Source organism: Calypte anna, chromosome 9 (genome assembly GCF_003957555.1).
Source record: "Calypte anna isolate BGI_N300 chromosome 9, bCalAnn1_v1.p, whole genome shotgun sequence".
NCBI lineage: Eukaryota > Metazoa > Chordata > Aves > Apodiformes > Trochilidae > Calypte > Calypte anna.
This window is the reverse complement of record NC_044255.1, coordinates 4,866,151-4,887,932: the sequence shown is the minus strand read 5'-3', so window position 1 is coordinate 4,887,932 and position 21,782 is coordinate 4,866,151. Positions and strand designations below refer to the sequence as shown.

The 21,782-nt window shown below is 51.1% G+C and overlaps 3 protein-coding genes across 6 annotated transcripts in view; 1 reads left to right on the top strand and 2 right to left on the bottom strand.

The window, feature by feature from the left end:
• The window catches only part of PAK2 (p21 (RAC1) activated kinase 2), a 43,399-nt gene extending 37,088 nt beyond the window's left edge, over positions 1-6,311 (bottom strand). For both annotated transcript variants that reach the window (XM_030455918.1, XM_030455919.1), the window contains exon 1: positions 6,103-6,311. The gene's annotated coding sequence lies outside the window, so the exon portion shown is untranslated. The remainder of the gene's footprint in view (positions 1-6,102) is intronic.
• Positions 529-20,241, top strand: CEP19 (centrosomal protein 19). 2 transcript variants are annotated; one of them, XM_030455922.1, is made up of 6 exons: positions 529-538; positions 8,709-8,721; positions 8,950-8,957; positions 15,517-15,825; positions 18,013-18,195; positions 19,397-20,241. In XM_030455922.1, exons 5-6 carry the CDS (start codon positions 18,066-18,068, stop codon positions 19,771-19,773), a joined length of 507 nt encoding a protein of 168 aa, XP_030311782.1. In that variant the 5' UTR covers positions 529-538; positions 8,709-8,721; positions 8,950-8,957; positions 15,517-15,825; positions 18,013-18,065; the 3' UTR covers positions 19,774-20,241. The 2 variants fall into 2 exon arrangements, with proteins under 2 accessions (XP_030311782.1, XP_008499081.1); XM_008500859.2 differs by having other exon boundaries at positions 19,412-20,239.
• Positions 9,261-15,043, bottom strand: PIGX (phosphatidylinositol glycan anchor biosynthesis class X). 2 transcript variants are annotated; one of them, XR_003987879.1, is made up of 6 exons: positions 14,955-15,032; positions 14,380-14,443; positions 13,479-13,620; positions 12,662-12,976; positions 11,533-11,636; positions 9,261-10,503 (listed from the first exon to the last, which is right to left on the bottom strand). XR_003987879.1 is itself a non-coding variant. In XM_030455920.1 (6 exons), exons 1-6 carry the CDS (start codon positions 15,022-15,024, stop codon positions 10,345-10,347), a joined length of 753 nt encoding a protein of 250 aa, XP_030311780.1. In that variant the 5' UTR covers positions 15,025-15,043; the 3' UTR covers positions 9,261-10,344. The 2 variants fall into 2 exon arrangements, 1 of the variants encoding a protein (XP_030311780.1); XM_030455920.1 differs by having other exon boundaries at positions 12,763-12,976; positions 14,955-15,043.
• Positions 20,242-21,782: the final 1,541 nt, after the last annotated feature.

Here is a 21,782-nt window from a genome sequence, read left to right as displayed (position 1 = left end):
AGATGAGCTGCACAATTACAATCACATCTTTTTATGCCACACGTAGCTGCTGTTGAACTGGGCAGCATCTCCCTGCAGGCTCACAGCACACCAACACAGCACTGCAGTGGGAAAGCTGCCTTAGCACAAGCACTTAGAACAATATTTTCTTGTGAATCAGCCAAAAAAAGAGCTTACAGACACATAGCTGGGATGCTGTATGGATGACTGTTCTCCCTCATCAATCTTCTCTACTCCAGCACCTTCAGAGAGTGTTTGCTGCTGGCATTTTAGGCAAAATGCCTAAAATGTGACCTGCCCACAGCAGGACAGGGAGATCCTTTCTGTGACTGCCTGAATTCCAAAAAGGTCCTTTTACAGCAGGACAGAAATTGTTTTTCCTTGATTCTGATATCCTGAATCCTGGCAAAAAGGTCAGAAGTATTTCCTTTCTTGTCCTGTGGATTCCTGATTGGTCAAATGGTTTAAAACAGAAGAAAAGGTTGAAAGATTCTTACTTCTCCTTTCACTTTCCCAGTAACGTTTTAGAACTTTAAAAGTTCCTCTCTTTAAAACACATATTATAGGTTTGTTGGTTTTTTTTTTCACACTCTAAAGCAGATATTACACAAGCTGAAGCATTGTTTCAGTTCAGCCCCTTCCAGTGAGCTATTTCCACAAGAAACTGCCCAGCTGGCTTTTTTCTGAGCTCCAGGTAAGACAAGGTCCCCAGAAGACCCCTGTAAAAGAAGATGGACTTTCACAGCACACAGGCTTAGGGGAAATTTCATCCCCCCAGGTTCTCACTTTATCAGAGACCTTTTCAAGAGGAAAGGACTTAAACATTCAAGGGTGGTTTTAAGACACATCTTCCAGCAACACTCTTTTCTCTCCATCCAGAGATACCTCTGTTAAAGCAGTTCTAGAATGACTGTAAATGAAGAACAAATACAACTTAAAAGTATTAGAATTTTTTGCAAAATAAACCCCATGCTACTGGGCAAAACTCTTAATTTCACTCGTTGAAGCAGCTGTGGCCAAGCCTGTGTAAGCTGCCAGTTGGAAACTCCTTTGGGCACACGTGAAGTCAAACATCCAGTACCTAACCAGGAAGCAGAAAACTTCAGGAAATTAAAAAAAAAAAAGAAAAAAAAAAGTAGGAGTTGAACTGGAAAGGCTTTTACTGTATTTCCATCCCCTAATATACCTGCCAGCTTCCCTCTTTCTGGCTGACATGTGAAAACCCTCTTTAAGCACAGTATGTCCCTTTCTCAGTCATACTCACTGTTGCCCTAACGAGGTGTTTCCTTCCTACATCTCCCGTTCTTCAAAATGAAACTACAGAATTACAAATAATCAAAACCTGTCTTATCAAAATAACTCCCTTGAAGGTAAGAAACAATTTTTGGCAACTGGCAGAGAGAAAAGCCCTGACCAGAGATTCAAACCTAGTGCCACAGGTCACCACCTATCTTCCAGGGCAGCCCCAGCACCTCAGTACCAAGCTTGGGCTGTTCAAGCATCCCACTTGGGGCAAACTTCTCATGGCCAGAGCTGCATCAACACCAACACCAGTGCTGGGACTTAGGCTTTTTGGGAAATTATGAGCTATAAGACAAAGCAGCCTGACACTTTCAGGGAGTCTTAAATATATTGTATTTCCCTAGTTAGGTGTGTTAGTTAAAACAGCTCTAAGCATCAGTGCAGCAGAAGCAGCTGAAACAAAGATTTTTTTTTTAAAGGATTTGGAAAGTTATGAACACAGGTTAGATGTATCAGTTGGAGAATTTCTAAAGCCACTTGTCTTGCCTGAAGAAAAAAAGAAGCCTCACTAATTTCTGAAGCATTTCAACTTCCATTACCTTAGCCTTTCAAAAGCATAAGGAATTCCTGTTGGGAATTTGCAGCTAGCGTGGCCAATGACCCAAAATTTACCTAAGCAGAAAGAAATCAACTCCTGTCAATTGTAAGACACATTCCTAACATTTAAATCTCTGCCCATCTGCCAGGTGAGCCCTTTTTTAAGGCCAAATTAGTCCCCCTTCCCAGCTGGGAAGACAGAAAGAAGCCGAGGTGATGGACTTAAAACACCTGGCAATGCAGCCCCAGGGTTGGGCCCCCAAGCAGTGTTTCCAGCTCGCAGTGACAATACACTTTACCCTACATCAGCCTAAATACAAACACTACACTGGGTATTTTCCAAGTAGAGTAAGGTACAACTTGAGGTAAAATCATGCTCTGAGGTCTCACAAGCCTTGAGCAGTGAAGTAAGGTTTGAGTATCCCTGGTGAGCTCAGTCTTGGCCCCAGTTAGGGCAGGTCACTCTTATGCTCACCTGAAAGCACTCACTACCTCTCAGCACCTGCATTTAAATCCAAATAAGAGCTTTCTAAAAATCTGACAACACAGCAATTGTTGTCAGCAATTAGGACACTAATTCTAAACAGACAAGCACAATAAAAATCCTGTGGCCTTCCCAGAACACTGCAGTGTTTCCTTGCTCGAAGACAGCCTTCAAAACTGGTGCCTTGCCCAAAGGCTTTTGTCCTTGGCCACCAGGTAGGTGCTGGGGTCCTTCACCTTTCCCCACCTCCTGTCCCCCTGCACAAGCCCAGCTGCCCCAACACCACCTCAAGAGTCCAGAGCTTCCCCTCTGGATGTGCTACCCTTCCCCTGTGGCCTCCCCCTGCCAGAGGGCTGGGAAAAACACCAATTCACAAGGACTGGAAAGCTCAGACTCCCCCGTGGTGTTTCCCTGGGTCAAACCCAGGCAGCAGGGGCCAAGCACTGCACTGAGGTAAGGACTGCAGAGTTTGTGGGGTCAGCCTGGCACCCCAAGCATTTGGAGTCCTCAGCTTCTCTTCAGGAGTCCTGCACTTCACAGGCCAAGGGGAAACCTCAGGGTTGGTGAAGTTCAACCTGAGATGTTACAGTCACTGCCACAGCAGGTACAGAAACCTCCCCGAGAGCAGACACTGTAAAGCACTCTCTGAGGCAGGGGCTGTGAAGGAGGCCCCCTCTTTGGAAAACTAAAAATGGAGCTTGCTGCAGCCTTTCTGAATCTCTCCTAGCCCAAAAAAGTGCCTCTGCCTTGACAAAAACAGAGCAGAAACGATGCCAGCAACCATGTTTCTAGAAAAAGAAGGGAAAGCTCCACAAACACCTTCTTTTAGCAACTCAGTCACACCTTTTCCCAGCTGCCAGCTGAAACACAGTTCACTGGGATGCATCCAGACACACTCTGCCTGGCTGTCCACAACTTCTCCCCATCCCATGCCCCCCACCACTGCCTGCACTTCCAAAACCTGCTGCCTGCAACCCAGATTCTGACCCCAAAGTTTTCCTCTCTGCAGGGGTTATCACTGGGCCCAGCCACCCAGAGCAACCTCTCTGCAGCTCGGGGTGGTTTGCAGAACAAATGGCTTTTTCTTTGTTGTGGCAGCCATACAGACGTGGTAATAATTGTGTGTGTTGTAAGAAACAAGAAGATACTGGCACAGAAACCTCCTAATGAAGGAAAAAAAATATTACAGAGAAAGAAAAAACACAAAAAACTCCAACTAACACAGCAAAGAGTGACAAAAGAACTCTGGCTGAAGCAGAAGCCCCTCTTAGTAGTAGTAAAGGATACAGACACATAGCATCAACACCCTTAACATTTATCTAGAAACCAAAAGGTGCTTGAATAATTTTACCTTTTAAATATAACCAAAAAGCTGACTTAAATGCAAGGGCTTTTTTTTTAAAGGATACACTTTAACACAAGCAGCAGATGTGACCTGCCATACATGGCCAAAGCATTCCCCCACCCAGCCCAGCACACATCCCCAGGAGGTAACAGGAGCAGGAGCCTCCAGAAGGAAACTCCCCCACTGACACTTGGTACCAATGTCACCTGGGGTCACTCAGCCTCTGACACAGGGCTACAGAGCAACTCAGGCAGCACATGCACCCAAACACGGTGCACTGCAGTAAAAAGTGCATTATTCCCCACTTAATAGCCCAAGGTTTTTGTTACAAAGATGTCTGCACAAAGCCAAGTCAACTTGCCCATATAATACACCCAACAAGATCTCAGTTACTTTTCCTCAAGCATTTCTTGTTCTGGCCTCAAGAACTGAAATATCCAACCAGTGAACTCCAGAGCAAGGCTTTTCCTTCCTCTAAAACATTACTCAGTGATTTTTATTTATTTTTTTTTGAGTGCTCCTATTATCTTTAAGATTCAATGCAAAAACTTTTAAGCAAAAGGCTTTACATTTTTACATCTCTGCATGCTTCTGCTTCAGGATGTTAGTCTGTAATAAAGAAATTAAAAAAAAAAAAAAAAGAAATTACTGATTTGTCAGTTCTCTGGGAACATAAAACTGGAGCAGCTCCTTTGGTTACACACAGATATTTCCCAACCTGCCTCCACAATATCTCTGTGAGTTAAATTACCTCCACCTCCTACAGGAAGAAACAGAATCACAAAGTGGTTAGTGCCCATTTTTCAGGGAGTTACCATTCCATGGCTCACACTGTGAGGACACTTTCTCCTGCGGGCACACTTTTTCATATATATAATAAACAAACAAAAAACAAAGCAAAAACCACAAATAAACAAGAAATATAGAAATAAAAAGATAAAAAACCCATAATATACTATGCTTGAATTGTGTCTAACATGCACCATCTCCAAAATGTGTGGCCAGCAGGTCAAGGGAGGGGATTCTCCCCATCTGCTCCACCCTTGTGAGACCCCACCTGGAATGCCAAGTCCAGTTCTGGAGCTCCCAACACAGGGAGGACAGGGAGCTGTTGGAACAATCCAGAGAATGGCACAGTGATGATCAGAGGAGCAGCTCTCCTATGAGCATAGGCTGAGAAAGTTGGGTTTGTTCAGCCTGGAGAACAGAAGGCACCAGGGAGACCTTGGAGCACCTTCCAGTGCCTGAAGGGGCTCTAGGAAAGCTGGGGAGGGACTTGGGACAAGGGCCTGGAGGGATGGGATGAGGTATAATGGCTTTAAGAGGGGAGATTTAGGTTAAACATTAGGAGGAAATTCTTTGGGGTGAGGGTGCTGAGCCCCTGGTTGCCCCCAGAAGCTTTGGCTGCCCCATCCCTGGCAGTGTCTCAGCCCAGGTTGGATGGGGCTTGGAGCACCCTGGGCTGGGGGAGGTGTCCCTGCCCATGGCATGAGGGGTTGTAACAAAATGATCTTTTAGGTGCCTTCCAAGCCAAGCTATGCTATGAAAACGATTACTGAAATGATGCAATCTCTGGACTGTCTTCAGTCAGGGAGAGGCAGCCCGTGAAGGGGCTCAGATGGCCACTGGCTCAGTGGAAGGTGCTCCCTGAGTGCCAGCTGATCAACTCCCTGCTCCCAAACAAACCTTGGGGCAGTCCCTTGCACCTCCCTGCCCAGATCAGACTTCATTCTCCCTGCTCCACGAATAGCTCGTCGTGAAAATAAACCATCCTGTCTGGCTTTGACAGAGCAAATACAAAAAGCAGTAACAAAAACAAAGCAGAAAACGTGGGGCGGAAAAAAAAAACCCCAAACAACTCACAACAACAAAAGCCCAACAAGCAGGTGAGGGGCACAAAGAGCTTCCCAGCAGGGAGGGCAAGAGGCGGTCTCAGGGCAGCCCAGGTACCGCGGGGACACACACAACCTGCGGCGGGGCCCGGGGGCTCAGCCTGCCGCCCCTCCGACCTCCCGCGGGGATTTCTAACACCAACACCCGCACCGACCCCTCCTTCTCCTTCCCCCTCCCCGAGATTAACCAGACTTCCCCGCTCTCCCCAGGCCTCAGAGCCCCCCGGAGCGGCGCTGCCCCCTGAGGGGGCTGTCCCGGGGCTGTCGGGCCGAGGCGGGGCCCAGCGAGGCCCACAGGAAGCAGCGGGCTGGGAGCTCCGGCCCCGCACCGCCACCCTCCTGCAGCACCAGCGGACGGGAGGGACGCCCTGGGCCCGTCCCGCGGCGGGGACAGCGGAAGCTCCGGGAGGGGGTGGGGGAGCCGCCTCCCGTGATCGCCGAGGGCCCGACCGGGGAGGAGAGGGGGGGAGGAGAGGAGGGGGACGGCCGCTCCACAAAGGAGAGCGGGAGAAGGCGCGGCCGGCAGGTGGGAGCGGACTCACCGGGCTGGGGCGGCGCCTGCCGCCTGAGAGGACGGAGGGGCTGGCGAGCGGGGCGCGGCCGCCACACGGCGCCTGTGCGATGGCGGCGGCGGGACCCACCGGGGAGGAGGAGGAGGAGGGAGGAGGTGGAGGAAGGAGGAGGCGGCGGCGGCAGGAGCCGGAGGGGGAAGCGGAACCGCCGCGCGTGGCCACAGCCCGTGAGGGCGGGCGGGGGCGGGGCGCCGCGCACAGGACTACAACTCCCGGCAGGCATCACGACCGCGCAGGAAGTGACGCAGCAACACCGGGGATGGGATGGGGGGGGGGGCAGAGCCGGGGGTCCCGGGAAGGACCGGGGGTGCGGGGCCTCAAGGCGTCCTGGAGCACTGCCCGGGGGCTGTAGGGTTCCTGTAGGTACCGGGCGTTCACACACACCTGACAACGCCATCAGACGTGCGCGCCTTGGGCTGTCACCCCGCTGCAGGGGGCAGGGGACAAACGCCCCCCGGCCCAGGAAAGCCGCTCCGAGGGCTCGGTGCTGCGTGTCGGGGTCTGTCCCTGAGGCCATGGGGTGGTGGCACCCAGCCCGCCATGCCAGCCCCGGGGTGGGCAGGGTGCAGCCCCCTCCTGCCTGCTGCTCCCACTGGAAGGGGCAGCACAGGGACCCGTCTGCCCTCCCCGCACCCCCACCCGCACCTGGGGCATCAGCTCCGCTGCCAGCCCTGCAGCTACCGCGGATTTATCCGTGAGAAGAGGACACACATGAGGCAGCTCCTCTGCGTCAGCACCCAGGGAACAGCAGCTGATGGCTTCCACTGCGGCCAACCCTCCCGGCACGGACGGGATCAGACTTCCCGGTGCTTCCTGACAACTCTCTGGCTCTCTTACTCTCCACTGCATTCCTGCTCACCAAACACTTGTCCCTACAGCCCTGCCTTAACTGCAGCCCCAGGAACAGGACTGCAGTGGCCTTGTGGCTGCTTCCTCCTGCAGGACGGGGCTCTCTTCTCTGCTCTTTGTAGTTTGCTTTGTTGCCTTCCTACCCTGACTCACCCAAGAGCAAGGCTCTGCTCATTTATCTCTGCACGTACCTCTCAGAACTTCTCACTTCCCTCAGCCCTTCCAACTTCCCTTCCCTGTAAGGTGCCCTGGCTTCCTCTTGCTGCCTCAGCTCATTTACTCCTCTGCCCACTCAGCTCCTGCTCCAAAGTCTTTTCAGAATCCTTGTCCCTCTCCCATTCTTCTTTCTCTCCAGGCACATATTTTTAAAGAAACAATAACCCTTTTTTCTTTATTTTTTTTTCTTGTTTTGTGTGGTTTTGTTGTTGTTATAGCCATTTGTGATTCAGAAAGCCTTGACACACTCCAGCCCTTCCTCTTTCCTTCTTTCCTCTCAGTGCTGTGATTCCATCTGTGAGCACATTAATGATGCACAGATCCCTCTCTGACCGTTTTCTCTCTGTTCTCTTGCTGAGAATCCAGTCACCTCCTTTCTGTCTCCCAAGCTGCCAGAGTTTTTCCACAGAGCAGCTGCCTCAGGGCTCATCCTCCCTGTCCCCAGCAATCCCTGTGGGGCTGCACCTGCATCCCACTGTGTCTGACACCTCAGGGCCTGCTGGACACACTGCTTGTCTAACAGCAAAAGCTTAACTGGAAAATTCCTTTCTATTTAGCACTACAACAGTTAGTACAATTATTAACAACTTTTAAAGAAAAAAACGTGTCTATTTAAAAGGCAAATGCTGCAGCTTTGAGAGCAGCAGATACTTGATGTTTGCCATAACAAAAAACCCCACTGAGAGTATCTGCCACTTCTCCCGTATTTTACATTAATCAGAATGAGTATCACTGAGGTTCAGCTGGAAAGCCCACTGGTGGGATCCTGATGAATTTTAGAGCTCCATGGCAGACAAACTGGTGGCTGCACGTGGCAATGGTCAGCTATTAATTAGGACTAAGAGTGATAAGCCCCCTCTGTGATTCAAGCCCCTCCTGCCTGTTCCTCCTGCCGGTTTCCATTCTCACATCCTCACCTGCACAACTTCCCAAACCACCCACTCATCCATTTTTGCCCCTTTGTCTGAAGGATGTGACCATTCCTTGTCACCAGGCTATGGTATCAGGCAGCTTGCTTTCAGCTAAGGAATTCAGCCTGTGATTTTTCAGCTGTTATTATCTGATGTTAAAATAAAAACCTCTGAACTCTCAGGTGATGAGGACCTGCCAGAGCTGAGTGGCAGTCAGGGGTGTTGGATTCCAAGGGTCAGACTGCAACACAGATTTACCTGCATGAGAGCACAGGACAGAACTCAGCTCTGGGAATGAAGAATCCCACTGGGAGATGTGCATTCCTGGTGCCAGGCTGGGGTGGTTCTCTGCCATTGTTCTCTTGAATTTCTCCCTTCCCCCAGGCAGATGCAGTGTCTGACCCGGGAGGGAGGAAGGGAGGGAGCAGCTGAAGTGCTGGCCCAGCCATCATCATTCAGCCCAGGGAGAACAAGAGCCCAGTGTCAGGGCACTTACCAACCTGTCCTGGGCAGAGTCACAAGACAGCTCCCTGCTGAATCCCAGCAGAGGCACAAAGATGCCCGAGGGATCCTGCAGCTCCAGCTGGACAGGGATGAAAGGCTGATTCTGCTGGTGAGAAGCCTGGGCTGCACACATAGCCCTCAAAAGCAGGTCCTCGTTTGAAAACCAGAGTTCTCCTTCATCCTCCTGGCACACACTCCCTGAGATCACCTCCTTGCACTGATTTACTCTCATCTTGAAGTGAATAAAATCTATTTTCTCAGAGTCCCCAGGAGTTACTGTAAGCTCACAATGCCACCTACTGACAGTAAGGAACTGAGCTATAGGGTCAATCCAGAGCAGCTCAGGTTTTCCATTAAGTAATTTCCTCTCCATTTCCTTGTATTTATCAACTGTTCTTCTGGCTCAGTTCAAATCTTCTAAATATTTGCTCTTTACACCAGCTTTCACCTTCCAAGGGTTATCCGTTCAGATTCTGGTAGAGGGAGAAATTTCTTTCAGCTTTCCTAAACTGTTTCAACTGTGACTGATTTGACCAGGAGCAGCTTCTTGCTCTCAATTATGAGGATGGCAGAGAATAATAAAACAAGCCTTTTCCTGTCCCAGAACATCTCTTCACAAATTCACACTTAACACACCTGGACAACAGGCTTAAAATTCAGAAACTTTAATGATTAGTAAATGTTTTCCATTCCCTTGATGCCCAGTCCCTGAGTCCATTGCTTTGAATTCAAGAAACACAAACACCCCCACGAGAGGCAGCACAAGTCAGAGCAGACTCTGGGCCAGGGGCAGGGAACCAGAACCCAGACTGTGCAGTGCACCAGAACAATCTCTGGGGGTGTGCAAGGTGGTTTTAGGAGCTAGGCCAAGGTGACTATTGCTCATGGAGAGACCCTCATGCATAAGCAAGATATAAATAAAAGTAGAGTAAGATTCATTTCATCAAATCATAGAATGGTTTGGGTTGGAGGGGACCTGAAGGATCATTTTGTTACAACCCCCTGGATGGGCAGGGACACCTCCCACCACATCAGGTTGTTCAAGACCTTGAAGGGCCCATGAACACTGCCAGGGATGGGGCAGCCACAGCTTCCCTGGGCAATCTGGGGCTCAGCACCCTCACAGGAAAGAATTTCTTCCTGATGTCTAGCCTAAATCTATCCAATTCCAGATTAAAGCCATCACCCCTTGTCCTATCACTCTGTGCCCTCATCCAAAGTCCCTCCCCAGCTTTCCTGGAGTCCTTCAGGCACTGGAAGGTGCTCCAAGGTCTCCCCAGATCCTCCTCTGAACAGCTCCAACTTTCCTGGCCTGTCCTCCCAGCAGAGCTGCTCCAGCCCTCAGATCACCTCCAGGGCCTCCTCTGGACTTGCTCCAATTGCTCTGTGTCCATCTCTTGTTAGGGACCCCAGAACTGGACCCAGCACTGCAGGGGGCTCTCACCAAAGCAAAGCAGAGTGGGAAAATCCCCTCCCTCACCCTGCTGGGGATGCAGCCCACCACAGGGCTGGTTGCTGGGCTGCCAGCACACACTGCCAGCCCAGATTGAGCTTTTTATCAGCCAGCACCTCCACAGCCTTCTCCTCAAGGCTGCTCTCAGACCATTCTCTGCCAAGCCATCAGCCTGGCTTTGTGCTGATCCAGGTTCAGGGCCTTGCATTTAGGAGGCTGATGCAATATTCAGGGAGTTTTGCTGGACAGAGGAGAGTCAGTCAGTCAGTCAGTAGTTCTTTACTCAGAGCAGGGGCCTGGGGAGAGGTGTCCATATCTGCAGACTGCTGCAAGAACCAGGCTGGAGCAGAGCACCGTGGCAAGAAGAGTCAGGACACACACTAAGGAACTGTGGTGCCTGAGTCCCACTGGGACCTGCAGAACCAATTCCTCAGGGGTCTACAAAGGAAAAATAAATGGATTACACAAATCTAAACGTGGTGTTTCTTCTTTACTGCAACTCAGAGAGGCTCAGTAACCAGACCACTGGTTACTAAGTAGCCTCTTGCTAAGGGTGCTTCTGGGATTCAAAATCAAAAGAGAGATGGGACACCACCTTTCCTGTAACAGCACATGGAAAGACAGCTGCTCTTGCAGGGCAAAGCTCAATAAATTCCTCTGCTACTCTTTTAAGCAGGAACTATTTATATCCTCTGCATCTTGATCTGTACAGCAGGCTTGCCATTGAGGATATGGCCCTAGTACAACACAGAAGAGAGAAGGCTCCAAGAAGCACTTCACAGATCACTGAGAAGTCAATTTTCTCCAAGCTGAACAACTGTTTGGTTTCTCTGTGCTGCAGAAAGCTCCAGAACGTTTTTGGGTAAGAGCTGCAGATGTCCCATACGTCTGCAGTATCTTAAGCACAGGAAGGCACACGTGTTATAAAAGCAGCAGATCTGTTGTGAGGTCTGATTTCTGAATCTTTATGCTACTGCAACCTTTGCAAGTATCAAAGGCAGCTGTTGACCACATTAAAGGTACAACTTTCCTTGGTCTTGAACTCAGAGTAAAGGAAGCACACCTTTTCCTAGCTACTCAGCCAATCTGACAACAACCAAACAAAAAGAAGTGGTGATTCTTTCAGATTTTATCCCTTCAATCTTTGGGCTTTTACTCCTTCCTTTAGCCAAGTCATAAACTACCTTTTCACTTTGCTGCTCATCCAAAGCACCTATTTTGCAAAAAACCTTTTTAAATTTGACTACTGCCAAGTATATCCTACAATTCCATGTAAACTGTCAACAAAAGGGGAGGAGAGCAGCCCCACAAAGGTCTAAAAGAGCAGAGAGAGCCCACAGGACACCCTGCTCCTCCCCAAGGGGGCATCACACAACTGGGCTTTTACTGCTTAGTTCCTGTGCTATGGAACCCGTTAATCACACACACAAAAAGGCACCACGAGTTCCCAGGAGCAGTGCAACTCACAGGTTTCTGCGTTATTCGGTACCACCGACAGGGGCCGGGGGCTTGTCCTGAGCAGGGAGCTCCCTCTGCAGCACTCAGCGTCCAGCACTCAGCGGGCAGGAGATCTGGGGAAGAGAGTCCTGATCAGCCCGAGCCCATCCCTCTCCCAAACCAGGTTATCTTTCCTCCACAGCAGCTAGACAGAAATCCAGCACCGACAGGAATGTGCCAGCAGGGGCAAAGCAGAGCTGGCCACTTCTTTTAATGAACTTTGCAACTCTTTTTTCCTGTGATACAGCAGGCACCCAAGTAAAACTCACCCCCATGTGGTAACCTAGTTCTTCTGTCCTTAACAGGGGCAAGATTTCCTCCCTGGCCTGTGAACCCCTCCACTGCAGCAATACAGTTATCACTGCTCTTCCCAAAAAGCACAGAAGTCATTCTTCTGTTTCTCCTCGTTGCTGGCACAGGTAAGAACTCCACTCCAATACTTCAGATGCTTTCATACTGGTAATGTTTTCCTGCTCATGAGGAGTAAATGGGGCAGAAAAAGGTGAAGACTTCACACCCCTTTTCTAACTGACCAGACAGTCCTCCCTGCCCCTAGGCTGATCCCAGAAAATCCTTGCTCAATTAATACAGAAGTGAAGATCAAGAAGCTGAGAATCATCAGCACATTTGACTTAGCAGCCAGCAAGGGTGATTTAGTGACAGAAAATACAATTTGTAGGAAAAATAAAGGACTTCATTGCTGATATAACTCAAAATACTGATTTTCAGGGGATATCAGGTTCTTGTTTCACAGGGGTCCATGTTGGAGTCCCAGCCATTCTAACCTCCAGACACAGCTTTCTACATTCCTCCCTTAACACAGGGAATGCAGAAAGAGAAACCACCAGAATACTTAGAGCAATCAAAATACCTGACAGTGAATATTAAAAATGCCACAAACGGCTCCAGCTGCTAAGAGAAGCACTGTGAAAACGTGGTCTGAGCAGCTGACCTGCAGGGACTGTGACAAACAGATCAAATGCCAACACTTTTGGTACCAGGGTACAATGGCAGCAGCACAACACCAAGAAGTCAATTAACCTGCCTTCATCAGAGGAAGACAACATGGTCTTCAGCAGAGCCACTGTCTTCCTCTCACCTTCACATGACTACTGAGAGCTCCATCTCCAGATAACAAATGCACAAGTGGATTCCAAGCTCTGGCCTGCCTGTGGTTACTGCTCTCTCCCCAGATCTTACTGTCACAGCAGCAGAGCAGTGCTTCTGGGCTCTGCACAACAACCCAGGCTTCCTGACTCTCTTCTGCTGGGCGCTGGTACCTCCCGTGCACAGGCAAGGCAGCCTGGAAACAGTGAGAGCACTGCAGGTGAGGTTCCAGGGACAGGAGGACATGGAGCTCTGTGGATAAATACTCAGGAGCTTCCACATCGATGGCATCAGGAATTAACACTGCCTGCAAGGAGAGAGAGAGAGAGATGTGGCTGCAATCAGAACTGACACGAGGCAGGGAGTTGGCAGGGGGGGAAAGACACAGACTTTGTGTGCCTGATTCTGGGATTTAAGAGGCTGCTGGCTGCTGTGGTTCCAGACTGCAGCCTCAGAAGGGAAAACCATTTCCCTCATTCTCTTGTGAAAGCTGTGAAGCTACTCAGGACAAATGCACAGCACCCCCAACCTTCTGTCTTCTCAACCTGAGTGGCTTTTCCCACAGCTGCTCATCTGAGGCTCAGCAGAGTCCCAGTGGCTCCCCAGGACTCAGTGTTGAGATCCCAGCAAGACACAAAAGCAAACACCCTGTGCTGGGCAAGGGGAGAGGTACAAGGAGAGGTCACAAAGATGAGGCTGTGCTGCAACACCTTCCAGGGAAAAGAACTCACCACACCTTGGTCAGATAATTACCAGAGATGACAACTTCCTGAGTACCTGCCCAGGAGGCTGAGCTCTGGGGTTGTTACCTTTGTTAAGTTGTGTTGCTGCAGTGATGCCAGCTCGTAGGGATCCACGAAGATTCCTGGTGGAAGATGAATTCTAGCTGCCACTGTGCACCCTCCTGCATCCTCCCCTCTGGCACCAAGCTCCACCTTCACCACCAGCTCCCTTCAAACAAGAAATAGAAGCAAAACATTCACATCTGCACTCCAGAACACTGCACTCCCCTCCCCCTGACAGAGGTACTGACAAACCCAGAGACCCAGCTCCCACACACCAAGGGGCTGAGGTTCAGCACACAGCTCCCTCTGTCCTGCTCTGCTGAGACTCATGTTGTTCATTCTGACTCCACATCCAGAGAGTCACAGAACTCAATCATTTTGGTGGGAAAAGACCTGGAGGATCACTGAGTCCAAGCAGTGCCCCAGCACTGCCCCATGTCCCTCATCCCCACATCCCCAGGGTCTGAAACCCCTCCAGGGATGATGGGGACTCCACCAGTACCCTGGGCAGCCTGGGCCAGGCCCTGACAACCCTTTCCAGGCAGAAACTGTTCCCAGTCTCCAACCTAAACCTGCCCTGGCACAACTTGAGGCCGTTTCCTTTTATTCTGTAACTTGTTACTTGGGATAAGAGACTGCTCTGCCCCCTGGCTCCAGCCTCCTCTCAAGCAAAAGGTCTCCCCTCAGCCTCCTTCTTCCCCATCTCCAAAATGAAGTTTCCATTCTTTGTTAACTCCTCAGAACCACCACCAGCCTCCACACAGACCTTAGAGAGGGGCTTCCTGCTCTTCCTTCACTCCAGACTGGAACTGTTAATTACTTGATCCCGATTCCTAGCACAAGCTGTTCCCCCAGGTCACACTGAGAGCTCTGGTACAGAACGAGCAGCTTATCCTCAGGCAGGATTCCCCGGGTGGCAGCTCACCTGTGAAACCCCTCCTTCAGAAGCTGCTGGGTGACTGAGACCCCCGGGCAAGTGGCTGGGACCCCTGCCAGAGCACAGAGAGACCAAAGCAGAGATGTGAGCAGAGCAGCGGTACCGCACCCCCGGGCAGCTCCCAACAGCCCAGTCCTGCTCTGTGAACACCCCGGCAACACCTCCACAGCACAGCAGCTTCCCGGGACTGAGCCCTGCTCCCCAAACCCAGAGACCGCCAGGCACAGACCCCCACTCACGAACGTTTTCCACGGGGAATCCCGCACACCCCGGACCGAGCCCTTCGCCCTCCTCACAGCGCGACCCGGGGCTGCTCCGGCGGGCAGGGCTGCGGACTCTCCCCGCACTGCTGTTTACTGACTCTCAGCCCGACCGGCTGGCACCGCCCGGAACCCCGGCACCGCCCGGAACCCCAGCACCGGCCTCAGGGAACGGTTCCACCGCCTCCGCACAGGCCCGGGGCAACCCGCCCGGCTTCTCCCAGCCCGCGGGGCAGCCCCCAGGCCTAGCATGCCCACGCCGGGCTCCTCGGGAACCGGTCCTCGGAGTCAGGTGGCACTCACGGAGGGCACCGAGGAGCAGGGCCAGCCCGACGCTCAGCACCGCCTCACCCCGCCGCCGACCGACCGCCATGGCGGGCACGCTCCGACTCATCCCCGCTCCGGCCGCCTCCCGTGCCCGCCTGACCCGCGGTACCAACCTGCCCCTCGGCCCGCGGCACCGGTGGGGCCCGCCGGTAAACGCTGCCCCGGCGCTTCATCCCGGCCGCCCTCTCCCCCCGTTAGGCGGGTTCTCAGATGGGAGGAGTGAGCAGCCACCGGCGCGCCCCGCAGGCTCTGCTGCGGGCAGCCCGGAGGGGACCTGCGGCGGGAGGGCCCTGCGGAGCGGCCGTAGCCATGGCAACCACAGCGGGGGTGCGGCCTGGTCGGGGCCGCCGTTGCCGCCGAGGGAGAGGAATCCTGCCCGGTCCTGCCGGGTGAGGCGAGGGGAAGGGGAGAGGGGCGGGAAGAACGGACCCGGTTCTTCCTTCTCTCTCAACGTTCAGGCCTCAAGCGCTCGCGACCCCGAGGCTTTGCCGGTCTGGCGGCGGCAAGCAACAGAAAAGCCGCTTTTTAACGTTAACAGCAGCTGCAGGGTAAAAGAGGAACACCCACCCGTGTTTCAGAGCTACCGGAGCCAGCTTTAGCCACCCCTGCCTCACCTGAAGACACCAAAGCTCTGTTCCCTGCTGCTCCTCCTCTTTGTTTTCCTCAGCCAAGGATTTATTTATTTCCCGGTGCCCGGGTGGAGGTGCCTCTGCTGTGGACACTGACCCTTCCAGAGGCCATTTCAGTTCAGTTTGAAGCATCATTTCTCATCTGAAGATCGTGAAAGTGGCTCTTGAGAGACTTGTGCTTTTCCCCCGACTCTTAAAGAACTATTAAAAAGCAAAAGGTAGGTTGTTTTCAATATTAATATTCAATATTTCTGCAAATTAGAGCTGTCTCCTGGGTGCTTTTCAACCAGGAACAAAGACTTCTCAGTTTGGCTCCAAAGCAGCTTTTGAAGATTGTAGGGATTTTTCTCATTTTGGGGTCATACCTTCATTTTTGGGGTGTTCTTTCTTCCTGCAGCAGATCTGGGTCCCTCCATCTCCTCTCACATTCCATCTGACCTGAAAAGGCTCAGAGCCAAGGGCAGGGCTGATGCTGAGGAGCTCTCAAGAGCATTTTAGGTATGGACAGTTGAGATAAAGTAGAAAAAGAGAATCTGGAGGTTCTGGTGCCTGCAGGCTGCTTGTGCCTGCTGCTCAGCACATCCTCCCCCCCCCCCCCACACACACACACACACACACACACACCCTCTTTCTCCACCTTTTAAGTTAAGGCAAAAGCTCCTGGTCCCTCTGTGCACACACACAGATCCTCAGCATTGTCAGAGCTGAAGACATTCTTGGCCTTTATGACTGTTTTATAGCTTAATCCCTGGAAGTGGTGAAGCCGAAAAAAAAGGCCCAGCAAAACTGTTTAGAGACGGAGTTTTGAGTCTTTAAACACCAAAGGTTTTTATTTTCATATCCGGGGAACTCCCAGCTCCTGCCGGACAAAGAGTTCCAAGGGTTAAGGGAAAGGGTTGGGGTATTTATACAGTAAAAGGGGAGGTTACATCATCCTTACATTCTCAGTTCTTGCTGACTTCATTCTATTGTTACAAGGTGGTATCAGACCCCAGCCAGAACTTTCTTCTTATCCCTTGGTGGTGACATCTTTATATTCTTCTTGTGCAGATGTTCACATCCTTTGGTGCCCAGCTGGCACCTGAATGGCCTTGGCAGTGTCTTGCTTTAAGAACAAGACTTGTTTTAAGAAAAGAGTTACAGAAGAAAAGACTTACACTTTTAATTATTCCCGAGCTAGAAGTTAATCCCGTTAGGACCTTGTATTGGTTACATTGTTCTAGTGGGAAAATGCCAGGTCTGAGCTGCTTTGTATGGGAAAGTGAAATGTCTGAGCTGCTTTGTTAGCTTCTTTCTCAGTTTAACCCTGAATTCTTAGTAGTTATGAGTACAAATTCATTAGCATATATTACAAGTCTTAATTCTACATAAAGTAAATTCACACAAACAGCTTGGCCTGATCCACTTTCTTCTCCATTGGTAACTTCACACACATCAGGTGGCTGTGTAAAAAAGTGTTTTGTCACTTGTAAACTCACAGCTGTTTTATTTCCTCCATGCTGGGTTTCAGTTTGAGGAGGAGAGGGCAGTCTCCTCTTTTAAAAATTAATCCGTCTTTTCATTTTCATCTAATTAGGGCTCATTACTTTGTCCTTCATTTCCTCATTTCTTCTTCCTCCCTATCCCCTCTGCTGTCAGTTACAGATATGCTCTGAAGCTCTAAAAAAGTTTTGCAAACACTGACTAGGTCCCCCTCCTCTTAGAAGGGTTTTTAAAATAAGGGAATTCTAATGTTACAGATATAAACATCATCAATACCATGCAAAATAAGGAATATATTATCCCCAGGTTTGTGACAGAAACAGAGAGAAAAAAAGGAAAGCTGAACCACATCCATTTGTCCCCATCTGTGTTGTTTCCAGGCCAATATCTAAATTGCAAATATGTGTCACAGAACTTCTGGGTAGCAGAACTCTGTTCCCTCTTGCACTGCTCAGAATCGATTTTCTAGAGATCTCAGTGGGGCTGCAAGACATTTAGATTTTTGTTTTAGCTGCATTTTCCTGAAGGTTTTTTTCAAATAAATTTACAGCAGATATATATTGTTACACCTGAGCTGGAAATTCAGGTTGTCTCTGAAGACAGGGGGAGCTTCCATAGGAAGTGCCAGGTGGTTGGGGCAGGAGGTAGGGAGACAATTCCTGACTTCCCAGAGTAATGGATACAATATGGAGTAAGTGGTGTTTGTGAAGAACCTGTAATGCATTGATTTACTACTGAATGATGTTTTTTCACTTAAAAAAAATTAATAATAGAAAACACATCTTCTAGCTCCCTTTTGGTGTGAAACTGGGGAGACTTTGCCCCATAGCTGCTTGGTTTTGTTGAGCTTGGGTCACTCCGACCCTGATCAAAAAGAATGGTACTGAAAGACACTTTTTTTTTCCCCTTTTCCTGGTTTCCAGTGAGCTTTGCCATTGGTGAGGGCCCCTCAGGCTGAGCTCCAGGCAGCACCCCAATGACTTACGTTGCCAAGAAGTGTGGTGTCTGCTTCCAGCCTCCTTCCATCATCCTGCTCTACACAGAGGGCAGCCGGGAGAAGCCTCGCCGCCGCCTCATGCCTGTCAGGAACTTCTCCAAGTTCTCAGGTAGGATCTGGTACTTGCAGCATTGCCCAGGCTCTCCGCAGACACAGATGAATGCTTAGCTGGGCACAGCAGGTTCAGTAACTGCCCAGTGGCTTCTCACCAGCAGGCAGGGAGGGCTCCTGGGGGGCAAACGCTGCTCCCCCTGAGGAGTCCGGGGCTACATCTGTTTAATATCTTTATGGATGATTTAGATGAGGGGATTGAGTCCATCATCAGCAAATGTGCAGATGACACTAAGCTGGGGAGCAGTGTGGATCAGCTGGAAGGCAGGAGGGCTCTGCAGAGGGACCTGGACAGACCGGAGAGTTGGGCTGATCCCAATGGGATGAGGTTCAACAAGGCCAAGTGCCGGGTCCTGCACTTTGGCCACAACAACCCCATGGGGAGCTCCAGGCTGGGCACAGAGTTGCAGAAAGGGACCTGGGAGTCTGGATTGCCAGGAAGCTGAACAGGAGCCAGCAGTGTGCCCAGGTGGCCAAGAAGGCCAATGTCATCCTGGCCTGGATCAGGAACAGCGTGGCCAGCAGGTCCAGGGAAGGGATTCTGCCCCTGTGCTCAGCCCTGGTGAGGCCACAGCTTGAATCCTGTGTCCAGTTCTGGGCCCCTCAGGAAGTTCAGGAAGGAGATTGAGGTGCTGGAGCAGGTCCAGAGAAGAGCAAGGAGGCTGTGAAGTGATCCAGCACAAGTCCTGTGAGGAAGGGCTGAGGGAGCTGGGGGTGTTGAGGCTGGAGAAGAGGAGGCTCAGGGGAGACCTCATCACTCTCTACAACTCCCTGAAAGGAGGTTGGAGCCAGGGGGGGTTGGGCTCTTTTCCCAGGCAACTCTCAGCAAGACAAGAGGGCAGGGTCTCAAGTTGTGCCAGGGGAGGTTTAGGTTGGAGATGAGAAAGAATTTCTTTCTGGAGAGGGTGATCAGCCATTGGAATGGGCTGCCCAGGGAAGTAGTGGATTCTCCGTGTCTGGAGATCTTTCCAAAGAGCCTGGATGTGGCACTGAGTGCCATGGGCTGGGAACCACGGGGGGAGTGGATCAAGGGTTGGACTTGATGATCTCTGAGGTCCCTTCCAACCCAGCCCATTCTATGATTCTATGATCTCAACCCAGGCAGTGGCTCTGCTGAGTCTGGAGGTCTCACATGAGGGCTTGGGAGAAGAGGGTCTGTTTATTGGAGGAGGTTTGCTTGCAGCTGTAATCCCTCCCAGTGGCTTTCTCTCCAGACTGCAGCTGGGCAGCTGAGCAGCTGAAGAATCACCCTCGGCACAAGGTGTACCTGGAAGGAGTCTCCCTGCGTCAGCTACAGAAGATGTACAGCTTGCTGAAGGGTCACCTGGGAGGAGAGAGCCTGGCTGAGAGCTTGGAAAAATTCCAGCAGGAAGAGACCATCAACCCAGAAGAGGATATGAACAAACTAGATGACAAGGAACTAGCCAAAAGGAAAAGCATCATGGATGAGCTCTTTGAAAAGAACAGGAAGAAGAAGGACGACCCTGATTTCGTCTACGACCTCGAGGTTGAGTTCCCCCAGGATGAGCAGCTGGAGTCCTGTGGCTGGGACGTGGAGTCAGATGAAGAGATCTGATTCAGCACAAAGATGTCTTGGATGGGCAGTTCAGAGACAAACCTGACAGAGGGGATTCTGTCAGGGTACACGTGCTGCAGCATTTTCAGCCACTGATGCACATTACATTGGCCACAGAGAACCCAAGGCTTAAGGTGCTACAGCAACTCCAGGTTTTGGTGAACTTCAAGAAGCCTGACTTGATGGAATGGAAATTGGGCAGCTGACCTTACTGGATGTTTTTAGTCTTTTCCTATGTCTGAGTGCTTAAATAATTTTCAGTTCTTTACTCTCTCAGTTGGCTTCAGCTGAAAACCTCACCAGCTTTCCTTGGTGTGATTTCTATTCAGCTTTACCTGTAAATGAAGTGTTAAACGTGTCTTGTATACAGATATGATTTATTATTACTTGTTGTAATGTTAAATATGTACTAGATATGCTGGATAAGCCAACATTGCTTTGAGACTATTACTCTCAAATTCTGTGGGCAATGCTTAATTCTCCAGCTTCTGACACAACTGCAAATCCTTGTATTTAAGAACTGGAATATCTAGCAGGTCAGTTACTTTTGAAAATACAGTGATTTCAAGCTGATGAAGTGAGATGTTTTTCTTCCTTGTACTACAAAGTGATGCTTTACCAGTAAGTGCTCAGTTCTGGGGAAATGTGCTTGAAATCCACATCCTTGATCTCCATGACTTCACCAAGCTGAGGAAGGATCTTTCTGTAAGGATCTCAGGCACTCCAAACACAGGAGCCCATCTTGTTTCCCTGAAATCCCTCACAAGTCCCAGCTCTGGGTGAGCCTCAGCTTTCCCAGAATGCTGTCCCTGTGCCTGGGCAAAGCTGCCAACACTTCCCATGAGAGAGGAGCTCAGAGGATCCCCCACATCCACCCACAATTTACCCGTGCCCTGGGCAGTGCCAGGCCCCTCAGTTCCTACTGATGTGCACACCCATGGCAGTGCCCCACATCCCCCTGCCAAAAGGAGAAGCAGCTGCAGCCCTGGTGCTGCAGGAAGCCTGCACACACCCCCAGCACCACCCAGACCTCTGCAGACACAGCCCTGAGCAGTGAGGTGCCCACCCTGCCAGCACCTAGTGCTGCCACACACCTACCAGGGGACAGGGCAGGGGGGGTTTACAGGGCACTGCTGAACCATGGGCCTGCAGCCTGTGGGCAAAAGAGTAGATGAAAGAGGCTGAGGGATTACCCTGCTGAGGCCTGATTTGGTTTTGGCTATTTTAGTCCAGAACAGGGCCAGAAAGCAGCTGTTTTCTGAGATGGATTTAGCAGCTGGGTTCCCAGAGCCTTGCCAGCACTTGGCCCCAGTGCTGCTGCTTTCCATGGGCAAACCTACAACCAGTTTTTCCAGCTTGGCATGTCAGTCAGCCACGTGAGGCTCACCAGTGACCCCAGTCCTTGTCCCCAGGCCAGCACCAGCAGGATGCAGCCCTGGTAGCACCGCTGCCAGCCCTGGCTCCCTCTGCCTGCACCTCCCCCCCAGGCACCACTCCCATCCCCACAGCTCCCTCCCCAACTTCCCAGGACAACCTCAGAGTAAGGAGGAGTGACACGGGGTGGTCTGGGGTGGCTCTGAGCCCTCAGCACCCCTCTCTGAGCTCCCTCGAATGCAGACAAGGAGAAGCCCCCCTGGTGTTCCTCCATGCCACCCGCTTCCCCGAGCCCACACGGTCCCTGAACTCGCAGCGTGCTCTGGGGTGGAAGGGAAGGGACCATCTCAGACAGACTCCTCCCAACGGTGCAGCAGGAACAAAGCCACTCCAGTTCTCAGCAGGAGTTCTGAGTTAGCACAAACTACCATAACTTTTCACTTCCACCCAGGGTGGGACCCTCCGAGGAACCAGCGTGGCACTTCCCGTGGAGCACTGCTGGGACACGGTGCCACCGGGGCTGGGGGGGGAGAAAAAAAACCTCAAACCCCCCTGGAGACCACAGCCCCCAAGTACACACCTTGCGCAACAGGAGGAAGGCTTGCATGTACTTTATCTCCTTTCCATCCATTTCA

Bases quoted from the DNA above. Each gene is read 5' to 3' on its own strand.
- PIGX (XM_030455920.1), bottom strand. From the start codon at position 15,024: ATGGCGGTCGGTCGGCGGCGGGGTGAGGCGGTGCTGAGCGTCGGGCTG. The intron at 14,444-14,954 runs GTGAGTGCCACC...GTGCTCTGGCAG, and splicing joins CCTGCTCCTCGGTGCCCTCC to GGGTCCCAGCCACTTGCCCG. The intron at 13,621-14,379 runs GTGAGCTGCCAC...TCTTGTTTGAAG, and splicing joins CTGAAGGAGGGGTTTCACAG to GGAGCTGGTGGTGAAGGTGG.
- CEP19 (XM_030455922.1), top strand. From the start codon at position 18,066: ATGACTTACGTTGCCAAGAAGTGTGGTGTCTGCTTCCAGCCTCCTTCC. The intron at 18,196-19,396 runs GTAGGATCTGGT...AATCCCTCCCAG, and splicing joins GAACTTCTCCAAGTTCTCAG to TGGCTTTCTCTCCAGACTGC.